At 39.2% G+C, this 13993-nt stretch overlaps 1 protein-coding gene across 1 annotated transcript in view; it reads left to right on the forward strand.

Annotated features, from left to right (window-relative positions):
• dnajb14 (DnaJ heat shock protein family (Hsp40) member B14) overlaps window positions 1-13993 on the forward strand; it is a gene marked incomplete at its 5' end in the record, with an annotated part of 46228 nt that overhangs the window by 22205 nt on the left and 10030 nt on the right. Inside the window, one exon of the mRNA XM_052598865.1 lies at window positions 10967-11052. Within this exon, the coding sequence (XP_052454825.1) occupies window positions 10967-11052 (86 nt within the window). The remainder of the gene's footprint in view (window positions 1-10966; window positions 11053-13993) is intronic.

Genomic DNA, 13993 nt, shown 5'->3' on the forward strand with positions numbered 1-13993 from the left:
TCCATGATACTGATCGGTCTCATGTCCTTACAAATGAACTAAATTATTTTATCCGTTATGGCCTCTTGTCGTGTTCTAGACAAAGAGCTTGCGGCGGGCGATGCAAAGTAACGTTAAGTGTCAAGACGTGCCTGTTTAGCTGGAGTTCCACCCATTATGCCATGCTCATTTGGGTGCACATTTTTGAGATGTGAGGCTGTGATCTGTCCCTGAACCCTCAGGCGTGCTAGCGCGCCCACTTGCAAAACAGACAACAACGCTTCTACTACCGCAGGCCTTTTTTCCTTATTTTTTTTTTTTATTCGAATATTAATTTTCACCTTCGAAATTCGTTTTTTTTTTAACTATTCGAATACATATTCGAATTTAGAATATTCGTTGACAGCCCTACTTTGCACATATATATTTTCTTCACACAGATGGAGAAATCTGCACAACATTCACTTCTAAAAATTCTGGTTGGTAGGAGGGACTGTCAAGTCAAGTCACCTTTATTTATATAGCGCTTTAAACAAAATACATTGCGTCAAAGAAACTGAACAACATTCATTAGGAAAACAGTGCGTCAATAATGCAAAATGACAGTTAAAGGCAGTTCATCATTGAATTCAGTGATGTCATCTCTGTTCAGTTTAAATAGTGTCTGTGCATTTATTTGCAATCAAGTCAATGATATCGCTGTAGATGAAGTGACCCTAACTAAGCAAGCCAGGGGCAACAGTGGCAAGGAACCAAAACTCCATCGGTGACAGAATGGAGAAAAAACCTTGGGAGAAACCAGGCTCAGTTGGGGGGCCAGTTCTCCTCTGACCAGACAAAACCAGCAGTTCAATTCCAGGCTGCAGCAAAGTCAGATTGTGCAGAAGAATCATCTGTTTCTTGTGTTCTTGTCCTGGTGGTCGTCTGAGACAATGTCTTTACAGGGGACCTGTATCTGGGGCTCTAGTTGTCCTGGTCTCCGCTGTCTTTCAGGGATGTAGAGGTCCTTTCTAGGTGCTGATCCACCATATGGTCTGGATACGTACTGGATCCGGGTGACTGCAGTGACATTCTGATCTGGATACAGACTGGATCTGGTGGCTATGGTGACCTCGGAATAAGACAGAAACAGACTAATATTAGCGTAGATGCCATTCTTCTAATTATGTAGCAAGTACATTGGGTGTTATGGGAAGTGTTCCTGGTTGCGGTTTAGCTAATTAATGCAGCCTAAAAATCTTTTAACAGATTTGGATATTAAAAGCATATTAGTATGTTATGTGTAAGCCAGGTTAAAGAGATGGGTCTTTAATCTAGATTTAAACTGCAAGAGTGTGTCTGCCTCCCGAACAATGTTAGGTAGGTTATTCCAGAGTTTAGGCGTCAAATAGGAAAATGATCTTCCTCCCGCAGTTGATTTTGATATTCTAGGTATTATCAAAATGCCTGAGTTTTGAGAACGTAGTGGACGTAAAGGATTATAATGTAAAAGGAGCTCATTCAAATACTGAGGTGCTAAACCATTCAGGGCCATTCATATAAAATCTATACGATGTTTGAAGCTTTGATTGTGTTTACAGTGTGCAATATAACGTGTTCATGTTTCACGTGAAAAAAAACACTGTATTTTTCACACAATTCACCTATCTGTATACCGCTGTTTTCACTGTCATAAAAACGGGCTGATGACTTCCTTGTTCTTTAAGTCCCTCCTTCAGAAATACGTTATGAGTTCTGATTGTGCCAGTGGTTCCTGTGTTGTGATTCGACACCAGCTTAGCGCACGCGGCCCTCCTGGAAATGTGATTGGGCTGGTTTTGAGAAGCAAGTGGGCAGGAACATGTGCTGGAGATGTACTTATAATCACAGGAGATCGCATTCAATTTTTTTGCACAGCCCTAACATCTAGTTAACAAAGCTAAACAGTGTTGCCCTTTGTGAAATAAGTTACAAAAACTGTGGCGCACCAATTTAAATAATAAAATACACTTACCGGTTGTGGTCCATAAACAATGCCTTCTCCAGACAAAGAGGGAACTGCTCCATCTTTTAGGAATAATCTTTCTGCGAATCCGGCATTAAACTGATTGAGATTGAGAAAGCTGTCTTCAGCAAGCTGTCCTCAGAAAAATGTGCTTCACATAGTTTTACATTTGGATTATAATTTTCGGGAACCGAGTTAAACATAAATTGTAACCATTAATCTCCAAGTACAGCGTCCCTGGGAAGGCCAAACAAAGATGATTGGACTCCGAGATGAAAATAACAGCGTTTCGACGACATGGCAACAAACACAAAGGCAGCTCTTCCTCTTCTCTGTCGGAGCGCAACAAGGCCATGCCCCCCTGTTTGTGTATTCATGTGGGTGGAGGTTAGTCAAAAAACTGTTTTAGTGACATCATTACTGCAGGAACTAGAGGGATGTAGTCCAAACAGGTTGTTTTTTGTAGGCGAATTATGTTAAATAAAATATCTTGTTTGGCATTGAACTTATTGATATTATTTATACTCTAACAACAACATTACACTCTAACTAAAGTTTAAAACATGGGATCATGCAGAACGGGACCTTTAACATTTCTGCATTTGACATTGAGAGCATAGGCCGTAATTTAGATATATTTTTTAGATGGAAAAATGCAGTTTTACAAATGCTAGAAACATGGCTTTCTAAGGAAAGATTGCGATCAAATAGCACACCTAGGTTCCTAACTGATGACCAAGAATTGACAAAGCAGCCATCAAGACTTAGACAGTGTTCTAGGTTTTTACATGAAAAGTTTTTAGGTCCTATAATTAACACCTCTGTTTTTTCAGAATTTAGCAGTAAGAAATTATTTGTCATCCAGTTTTTTATATCCACTATGCATTCCATTAGTTTTTCAAATTGGTGTGTTTCACCGGGCCGCAAATAAATATAGAGCAGAGTATCATCAGCATTACAGTGAAAGCTAACACCATGTTTCCTGGTGATATCTCCCAAGGGTAACATATAAAGCGTGAAGAGTAGCGGCCCTAGTACTGAGCCTTGAGGTACTCCATACTGCACTTGTGATCGATATGATACCTCTTCATTCACTGCTACGAACTGATGGCGGTCATATAAGTATGATTTAAACCATGCTAATGCACTTCCATTAATGCCAACAAAGTGTTCAAGTCTATGCAAAAGAATGTTGTGGTCAATTGTGTCAAACGCAGCACTAAGATCCAATAGAACTAATAGAGATATACAACCATGATCAGATAATAATAAGGAGAGCAGTCTCAGTACTATGATACGGTCTAAATCCTGTCTGGAAATCCTCACATATACCATTTTTCTCTAAGAAGGAATATAATTGTGAGGATACCACCTCTTCTAGTATCTTGGACAGAAAAGGGAGATTCGACATTGGTCTATAATTTACTAGTTCTTTGGGGTCAAGTTGTGTTTTTTTTTTTAATGAGAGGCTTAATAACAGCCAGTTTGAAGGATTTGGGGACATATCCTAATGACAATGAGGAATTAATAATAGTCCGAAGAGGATCTATGTCTTTTGGAAGCACCTCTTTTAGGAGCTTAGATGGTATAGGGTCTAACATACATGTTGGTTTAGATGATTTAACAAGTTTATACAATTCTTTCTCTCCTATGGTAGAGAATGAGAGGAACTGTTCCTCAGGGGGTCTATAGTGCACTGTCTGATGCAATACTGTAGCTGACGCTGAATGGTTGCAATTTTATCTCTAATAGTATCGATTTTAGAAGTAGTTCATAAAGTCATTACTGCTGTGATGTTGGGAAATTTCAACACTTGTTGAGGCTTTATTTTTCGTTAATTTAGCCACTGTATTGAATAAATACCTGGGGTTATGTTTGTTTTCTTCTAAAAGAGAAGAAAAGTAATCGGATCTAGCAGTTTTTAATGCTTTTCTGTAGGATAGGTTACTTTACCGCCAAGCAATACGAAATACCTCTAGTTTTGTTTTCCTCGAGCTGCGCTCCATTTTTCGGGCTGCTCTCTTTAGGGTGCAAGTATGCTCATTATATCATGCTGTCATACTGGTTTCCTTAACCTTCCTTGAGCGTAAAGGAGCAACTGTATTTAAAATGCTAGAAAAAGAGAGAGTCCATAGTTTCTGTTACATCATCAAGTTGTTCTGAGGTTTTGGATATGCTAAGGAATTTGGGAATACATCAGGAAGATAACTTAAAAAGCAGTCTTTTGTGGTAGAAGTGATGGTTCTTCCATACTTGTAACAAGAAGTAGAATTTACAATTTTGGCTATATGAAGTTTGCACAAAACTAAATGATGATCTGAGATATCATCACTTGGCTGCGTAATTTCAACACTATCAACATCAATTCCATGTGACAGTATTAAATCTAGTGTATGATTTCGACAATGAGTAGGTCCTGAAACATGTGTTGTCTAACCCCAATAGAGTTCAGAATGTCTATAAATGCTGATCCCAGTGCATCTTTGTTATATGAAGCACCATTACTTCAAACGAGTTATACTTGAAGCTTTCCCTCTGAGAAATCCTGAAAGCGTTGTTATAAATTGAAGCAACACTTCCCCCTTTGCCTTTTTGACATGGCTCATGTTTATAACAGTAATCTTGGGGGATGGACTCATAATGTAATCATCAGGTTTTAGCCAGGTTTCTGTCAAACAGAGCACATTGTAGCAACAATCACTTTCTGGGGAATAATTAACTCAAATGAAGTGAATATTCATGAGTCTATGAATATAACATGCTTATTGCTTACAAATATTAAATTACCCAAAGAGGGAATATTTAATCATTTAAAGGTAACCTTTACTAGAATTAATTTAAGTTACTCTAGACAATCTGTTCGTCCAGCGAACTGGAAGCTAGACTTCCTTATCAAAATTCAATAAAAATACCCTTCTTACAAACTCCAAGAAATATTAATCTTCTGATCAGGAAAAAACAATATTTTCTTTGTCTGTACTACTAAGATTACTGAAATTAATTCATATAAAACAAAGCTCGTAGCATAGATCACACGATTCAGGGACTTCGATCTCAATGAGCAATAAAACAATTCAATTCAAGCAAATTATAGGATTTAATAAAAACAGACTAAAGAGTACATAACTACAATTCACATATGAGTATATAGCAAAACGAAAATACAATTTAAACAAGGTAAACGAACAAGAATAATAATGAGATAAATTAGAGAGAGAGATAGAGGGAGAGAAAGTGAAAGTGAAAACCAATCTCAGCGTGGCAATTTCAAACAGTTAACTTTGCAAGAGACCCCAAGTCATTGAATAATTTCACAAACATGGAATAGCCTAGACAACCTTAAACAGCAATTTTAGTTGCGATATAAGAAAGTACTTGCTTTGATCTGGCTCTTGTGTGTAGCTGCGCTCAAATTGTCCGTCCGTGCGGCCTCACCGCGGTTCTTTCCAGAGCAGATGATGCGTGAGCTTGATGGTTAACGCGAAGGTAAACTTTGCCAAAAGATGATTAGACTTAAGTTCGTTTGGCTCGTGAAGACAATTGAACGAAGACAAATATCCGAAGACAATAAAGAAAAACTAAAATGAAACGAAAAGTAAAGAAGAATAAATGGAGAACTTCTTGAAGTCCGGTTGCAAAGCTGGGAATCCTCTTTTCACTCTGGCGGAATGCCCAGAATACAGGTTTCCCTGAGCTTTTACGTAAAACCAGGTTTACACCTATTTTTCAGTATGAGCCAATGAAGTGTAAACAAACTGAGGCGGGAAAAATCTTCTTTGTTTGCTGATCTCCGCCCACTGGTCTAATTTATGGCAATGACAAAATTAAACATTTTTCTTAAGCAAGATCGTTCCTCTGAAACAATGCGTCCTTTTGTAATTTGCTATCAAGATTTGTTACAGTCGTGTTTTTATGATTATACAGACACCAAGAACTATGATTTTACCAATGAAGTATACAGAGATACAGAGTTATTCTTAACTAAATGCATATAAAGTTTGCATTAAACACACAGTAACATTTGTATATACCACTATGCCGCATACATACATTTGAGCACAAAAAGGGAGACATTAAAATACATTTAGATGTAGTTTTATTGGAAAAGGTCCATGGGCTAGTCAAAAATGCTTGTGCCTGTTTTTGAATGTGTGTGTGTCTGTTTCACTGGATTGTGTGATCGCTGCGAGTAAAAAGGGCGGGTGTTGGTCTTCCCTTTGAAGTTCGATATTGTATCTCTGGATAGTCTCCAAGGTGTTATAACTCTCATCCACGCCAGGACGTTGCCGTCATGGCGGCGCCCAGGGTGGTGAGTTATGTTGTAAGAGGGTTGTAAAACGAAGGTCCTTGTTTTTTCTTTAACTCACATTCTGGTCTTTGAGCGTAGAATGTGTCAAAGGGTCAGGATTCATTAATATGGAACAGATGGTTGAATACCATCCGCTCATTGGTGTTACGACATCTAGATTATGATCAGTGATCATATTATTTACAAAAAGTGTATTGGGATTAAAGAGGGCTGGGTGTTATAAAGTGGTGCATTGCACTCAATACACCTGTAGAAATTTGAAAACTGGTATAAATTTTGGATTATTACCTCAACCATGGTTATACATAGGTGATGTTGCAGTAATTAGAGATGTTCCGATACCCTTTTTCTCTCTCCGATACCGATTCCGATACCTGGGCTCAGGGTATCGGCCGATACCGAGTACTGATCCGATACCTGGGTGTGTATCTGTATATACAGCTGTATATATACTACTAACCCTGTGTAAATTGCTAGAATTATTTTATGGTGTGCTTCAGACTTATCCCTTAATAAAACATGAACAAATACATGGTGAACTACTGTATTTATTACAGTATTTTTATTATCTGACATGAATTTGACAGTAATATAATTTATTTTCTTAAGCGAAAAAGAACTTCAAATGTAGCCAAAAATCTAACCTCGGAAACTAAAAAAGGTATTTTAGTTTTACAATATAACTGTATATAAAACTGCAACAATTAAGTCTAGGAATATAAAAAAATGATATATTAAACAGATCTCTTTACAACAAAACAAGTAAAAATCAAGCAACCATCTAGGCATACTTATTATTATTAATAGAGACATATTATTATTACTATATAGATACATAGCTAAATTTACTGTAGGCTACAACAGTAGCTTAATATATTGTCAATTTACTCACATTAAACTGAACATTTATTTTGATGGGTTGCCATGAAGATATTTCAGTGTCTGTGTTTATGACAGTTTTCTCAAATGAAATGGTAAATTCTCATTAAGTGATGGTTTATGCGTTCGTGTCCTCATATAGTGACACACGGCAGAGGCTACAAAACAGTGAGCTCCCGCACATCTGCGCCCTTCACCCACAGAGATGTAGAATTTGCAGGAGTAATATTTAAATGGTATTTTGCAGTTTAATATTCACAGACACCAGTATATATTCGGCTACAGTCTGGAGCCCTGCACTTAGACTAACACGGAAGCGCCTGAACGCAGCTGCGGGTACCGAATATACTTGATATCAGCATCTCTGTAGTACCGGTAGTAAGTTCATCACATTTTTTAATTTTCAGCACCAATTTTTTGGTGAAGTACTTGTGGCATCCCTAGTTGCCGTTTTACTGTCTGGTTGGTCCAGTCTGAAATACTGCTAAACATCAGACATACTGCTTACCTCTGATCTTCACGGTCTGTTGGCAGTTTAGAATGCGATGAGCGATCCAGTCATATATAGATAAGTGCTGCTAACGAGCTTTAATTTCTGAAGATGAATTGAATCTAGGGATGTCCCAAGCCTATCTCAAGGATCATTATTTTAACTGATTAATTGGCTCTCCTAAACCTGCTCTTTATTTGACATTAGCTATCATGCAGGTGTTGCGTAGTAGGTTGTGTTATGCACCTTTAAGTGGGTTTGAAAACCACCATTAAAAGGAAAACAAAAAGCTCAAATTTGCATGTGTGACGTGAGAACCAGTGAGGTCTGTTGTAGAGCATTACACGTTTGAGCTTCTGTGTTCAGTATATTTGATGCAAACTTTTGTAACGATCACTCTTTAATGTATTGCTTACTTTTATCTGACATCTTATTATCTGAGATATTATAACACAAAGCATTTTTGGCAACTGTACATAATGTAAAAACTGCACATAATGTGATAAAAGTATTACATTATTAAGTAAAATGTTCATAATGTAATAATTTTCTCAAAACGTAATAAAAACTTGAGTCCATAATGTAATAATCATTTTTAAATGTAATAACAAATGTTCACATAATGTAATAGGTTATTCTATGATAAATTATTTGATTATGAAAAACTGTGGTAATTTATAATGTAATAACAGTTTATAAGGTACCAGCACATAATTTAAAACATTATTATGTTTACAATATCATAATTATCTTACAATATAATAAATTTAAGCACAAAACAATAATAGTTAAAAAAAATAAAAAAGAAACAAAATTAGGCTTATTAGGCTACATTGTGAACTTTTTTTTATAAAAAGCTTACTAATTTTGTGATTACGACATGCTTAATTTTTGAGACATCAGGCTTTTATACTGATGATTTCCCTGGTTAAAACCACTTATAGGCACAGATTTAATGCATGATTGTAAGATGTACTTTATTGGGTGGTTGTTCTGCAAGCTTAATGTAGCTCTTGTATGGGCTCTTCTGATCGCCCTGCCTCCTTCTCGCAAACTCTAACCCATCTACCTTGATGGCATACATATTTTATGGGGCTATTAACTAATTTACTCTCAGGCCGGTGACACACTGGCTGCGTGGCGTGAGCGTCGAGTGTCTGAAGCGTCCCAGAAGCATAGTGGCTGCCTTGCGTTTTCTGTGTCTTTACACACCAGAACCGTGCCTGGCGCGCTGCTGCTGTAGAGGGAGACCGTTGACAGACCAGGCTCTTGTTTTCATGACAACAATATCAACTTTTTTTTACACACCTACGCCTACTGATAAAGGACACCGTCAAAAGTATTGACGGCAAAATAGATTGTTTGACAGGTGCAATATTTGAAAATCGATAATTATTTATTTATCTTTTTAAATTACATTTATATCTTAATTTATGTCAACCTATAGACTTTCAAATATCAAAATATCATGAATTCATATGTATTTGTGTACAAAATGACATATAAACACATTTTCCTATTTTATTTTGTCTGGAAACGCTTCCAACACACGCGCGTGTCGCGGTAAAAATAGACGTCGGTTCTATTTCTAGCATGCACGCGTTTTACGCGTGTCACACGCAGGCGGTCTGTAAGCTCTAACCTGTTAACATGGGAGCCGAATTAAAAACCGACACGCCACGTGGCTGAGACGCTTGCGCCTCAGGCTGCAGTGTGTCGCCGGCCTCAGGCTGCTGTCCAATACCTCTTTAGCTTCTTTTGGGGGAGTTTAGGCTATATTCCAAGCATGGAGCCCTCCTTCGGTACAGCACACCAAAAATGCTTACTGTTTGCTCAATCCAATTTTATATACAGTAAGTGCAAACTTGTTAAGATGCTTTTATTAGTAATTTTAGAAAACAAACATAAAGCCAATTTTCAGTGTACCCAAACTCTTGGTGTACACATCAGCAGCATTTACATATGATGCCTCTTTGTCACTTGTCTAAGCAAAATCTTTGGTGCAATAAACGGTTTATTTTGATTAAATGACAGTATTTGTCTGTTCAAACTGTCATGAACATACCAATGCTAGTGTTTCCATTGCACTGTGCATGAAAATGGCTGGCCATTCAGATGTGCTCTTAGGTATGTTCCCAGAAATGCTGTGACTTGGTGGCACTGATGCACTGACTATTTTGCCAGTGACAGTGAATAGAAGAAAAAGAATCCAGACCTGGCTCTCTTACTCTATACTATTTTAATGGGTATTTGTGGCGAGTGGGGCGGGGCCGAGAGGCGTGGGAACGAGGAGTGAGGCCAGGTGTAGTGATTGGAGATGAGCTACACCTGCGCCCCACCGCCAGTATCGAGTCCCACGTAGGAGATGGAAGGATATAAAACTGGAGCGACGACCGTGAAGGACGAGAGAGGACCAGGCCTGGGACATTATTTTATGTGTTTGCTTTTTATTTGTGAGATTTGGCTGTTTTGTTTATTTTCGAATATTAAAATGATTTTTGATTGTGCGCCGGTTCCCGCCTCCTTCTTCCCGATGATTAAGAAGTTCATATCGTTACAGTATTGTTTGAAAATCATCATAGCAGATTGTTTGGCCTAATTCACTTTCCTTGACAATGGGTGTCAGAAATCATAATTAGGGTTATTATGACAAATAAGTAAAATGCAAATCAAATAATGAGACAAAAATGGGAATATTAATAAAAAAAGGGATATCAGCATTTTGGTAAGCAAATAGCATATTATACCACTCATTGTGAAAGTGAAAAGTGAAGTGAAATTGAAGTGACATTAAGCCAAGTATGGTGACCCATACTCAGAATTTGTGCTCTGCATTTAACCCATCCGAAATGCACACACACAGAGCAGTGAACACACACACACACACTGTGAGCACACACCCGGAGCAGTGGGCAGCCATTTATGCTGCGGCGCCCGGGGAGCAGTTGGGGGTTCGATGCCTTGAGCACCTAAGTCGTGGGATTGAAGGTGGAGAGAGAACTGTACATGCATTCCCCCCACCCACAATTCCGTCCGGCCCGAGACTAGAACTCACAACCCTTCGATTTGGAGTCCTACCCTCTAACCAGTAGGCCACGACTTCCCTCAGAAGTATTCCTGTGCACCGCAGTATTCCTGCTTTTGCATGAGCACCACCTACTGTCAGAATGTAATCCCCACAGGGACCCTAAACTACAGTAGTACCAGAAGCCAGTGGTGGAAATAGAGAAAAAAAATCTGATTAATTTGGAAAAAATATATATATATTTTATCACGTCTGGTTAGGTGTGTATGGAACTAAATATGGGATTTTGTGTTTCTTCAGCGAACACACATGAATTCACTAATGGCCGAACATCCAGTCACCATACGGATGAAACCAGAAGAGCGAGAGCAGAGGAGAGTGGAGATGTATGTATTTTTTTTTCTTGCTCAATCTTCATGAAAAAAATTTAATCTGAGCAATATTGTCAATAGTGCTGATATTTTTTGTATTAGTATGAGTGACTGTATTCACAGAAATTACAGCAAAGCTGTATCCATGAACCCCCCAGAATCGGCCGGGACATCTGGCTATATTTGAGTGAATGATTGCATTCCCTTTTGATACTTTACTCGTACTGCGTCGCTGAAATGCTATGGGGAACTAGCACAATTATGCTGTGCTGTGGTAGAGGAATGACTTGTTTGTAAACTTTCCTTAAGCACCCAAGGGGCTCGGAGGGACAAATATATAGTAGGCTAAGCCCTTTATGTGGCAACGGGTAAAACTCAGAGGTCAAGCCCGTCCTGGGCAATTGTTCCAACAAAAACTCCTACAGCATCGGCGCATTGGGAGGGCAGACAGCGTACAAGAAGTAAAGCTGTTCTAGTGAGTTTGAGTGTGTTATGGCCAAACTCTACTCAAAGCTAGTCCTGCCTTCTTGCAGGTGCATGCCAACTATGCAGAAAAGACCCTAGCCTGTAGCCTCCTAGCCTCCTGGAACCCATCATAAAGCAGACAACCAAGTTTGTCCTGCCCACCAGCTGGCCAGCTATACTGTAGGTGCGTGAAAAGCTGCTAAAGCTGCTACATAGACTTTGAGAGTGGATGGGAAACAACCCTTATCCAGCAACTCTTGGAGAAAGGACAGTATCAATGATATGTCACAGGAATATGAGGTGGCCGAACATTTAAGTGTTTAGACATCTTGTAGATGGGGCCCTAGCCTGAGAAATTATATTTAGAATGCTCTTATCAAGAGGCCAAAGGTGCAGAGCCCAAAGCTCAGGCACAGGTTGCCATAGCATTGTGTTCACCTGAGAGAGGAGGTCCTATCTCAGGGGAATGGGCCATTAGATTAGATTAGATTACATTGACTTTATTGTCATTGCACATGTAAGGTACAAGGTAACAAAATGCAGTTAGCATCTAACCAGAAATGCAAAAGCAGTAAGTTACGGATATACATTGTCTATAGTATATTACAAATGTAGAATAAAGATACAGATAAGGCTATGGACATAATTTAAAGATTTTTAAATACTATCAGCATGATATACAGATACTTGTACTTTGAACATTCAGATGGAATATATAATAAGTGTATGTAGACTATAAGCAGAAACTATGAACATCATTTACACTAGTGCAATGGACAGTAATAAAAAGTGCATAGAAAAATATTCCATGGAGCTGTAAAGAGCAGCCAAGGCAGCTCCTTGTATCAATGTTGGTTCCTCCAGAGCCAGGCCACTAGGAAAAATTTGTGAGCATGTCTGCTCCTTGGTTCAACCTGCCCAGCACATGCGTTGCTCTTAGAGAACACAAGTTGAGCTGTGCCCATTCCAAAAGGTGCCCCACCAGAATGAAGTGGTGCTTTGAGGAAAGCCCTCTAATATGAGCCCGTCATCGAGGTAATTTAGAATGCAAATTCCCATCTGTCTCAGAGGGGAAGGACCCACATCCATGTGCTTTGTAAAAGTGTGAGGAGCCAGGGACAGTCCGAATGGAAGGACCGTATATTGATATGCCTATCTGGATGTGAGTCTTTTAGATCCAAAGAAAATAACCAATCCCCTGGGCATATCTGTGAGAGGATATGTTTCATTGTAGTCATCCTAAATAGAGATCCTTTTTGGGGATGAGGAAGTAATAGCTTTAAAGCCTGACTCACTCTGGGTTGGAGGGAACATCTCAGCGGTTCCTTTTGCCAGTAAAATCATCACCTTGGAGTGCAGGACATGTGTGCCTTTGCTCTGTACCGAGGTGGTAAGCAGAGCAATATATTTGGCCTGGAGCCCTGATGCTTAGGAAATGGGTAGCACTGTCGAGACTCAGGCTTTGGTGGAGGATGCGTCATAGGAGGCACAGGCTTCAGGGATGGCTGATTCGACGCTGCTGGAGCTCTTTGGCAGGAAATGTGTTAGGGCTGTGCAAAAAATCGAATGAGATTTTCATGCACATCTCATCAATAAAGACGCTCCTTTAATTAGAAGTATATCTCCAGCACGTGTGTTCAGATCAGGGTTGCCATGTTTTCACAACAAATCCTTCCCTGTTGCTTCTCAAAACTAGTCCAAAACTAATCGCGATTCCAGGAGGTTCCCAGATAAAAAATTGTTTCCCGGGATTAAAATATAAGGGTTTTTTTTGGCATGGTTGTCTTGGTAAAATTCGCATTTTAGGGGCTAAATATCACGTTATTGGTATTGGGGTTGCTTCAAACCGCGGACATGAAAAACAACCACAGACTTGGCAACACTGGTTCAGGTGCAGCGGCAGTTACTACACAGAGCCGTAGTCTACCGACAACTAACACAAAATCGCTTTCAAAATCGACAAAGAATCGCCTGCGATTTTAACATCGATTTTGTGTAAATTGTCAGTGAATTACGTCTCTGTGTAGTAAATGCCAACCAGTGTTGCCAAGTCTGTGGTTTTTCGTGTCCGCGGGTCGAAGCGACAATATGAATAACATGATATTTAGCCCCTAAAATGCAAATTTTACCAAGGCAACCATGCCATAAAACTTAAATTTTAACCCCGGAAAGCTATTTTTATCGGGGAACCTCCTGGAAACGCGATTCGGCTAGTTTTGGACTAGTTTTGAGAAGCAACTTCGCAGGATTTGTTGTGAAAACCTGGCAACCCTGATCTGAACGCACGTGCTGGAGATATACTTCTAATTACAGGAGTCTTTACTGATGAGATGTGCATGAAAATCGCATTAGATTTTTTGCACAGCGCTAAAATGTGTGCTGCGCAGCAGTGAAGCGTTTAGCAAAGCCTTCGACTGCACATCCAAACAGGCCAGTAAGACAGACTGGGAAGTCAAGGAAGGGGACTTTATCCGTGTCTTTAATCTCTGAC

Source organism: Carassius gibelio, chromosome A1 (genome assembly GCF_023724105.1).
Source record: "Carassius gibelio isolate Cgi1373 ecotype wild population from Czech Republic chromosome A1, carGib1.2-hapl.c, whole genome shotgun sequence".
NCBI lineage: Eukaryota > Metazoa > Chordata > Actinopteri > Cypriniformes > Cyprinidae > Carassius > Carassius gibelio.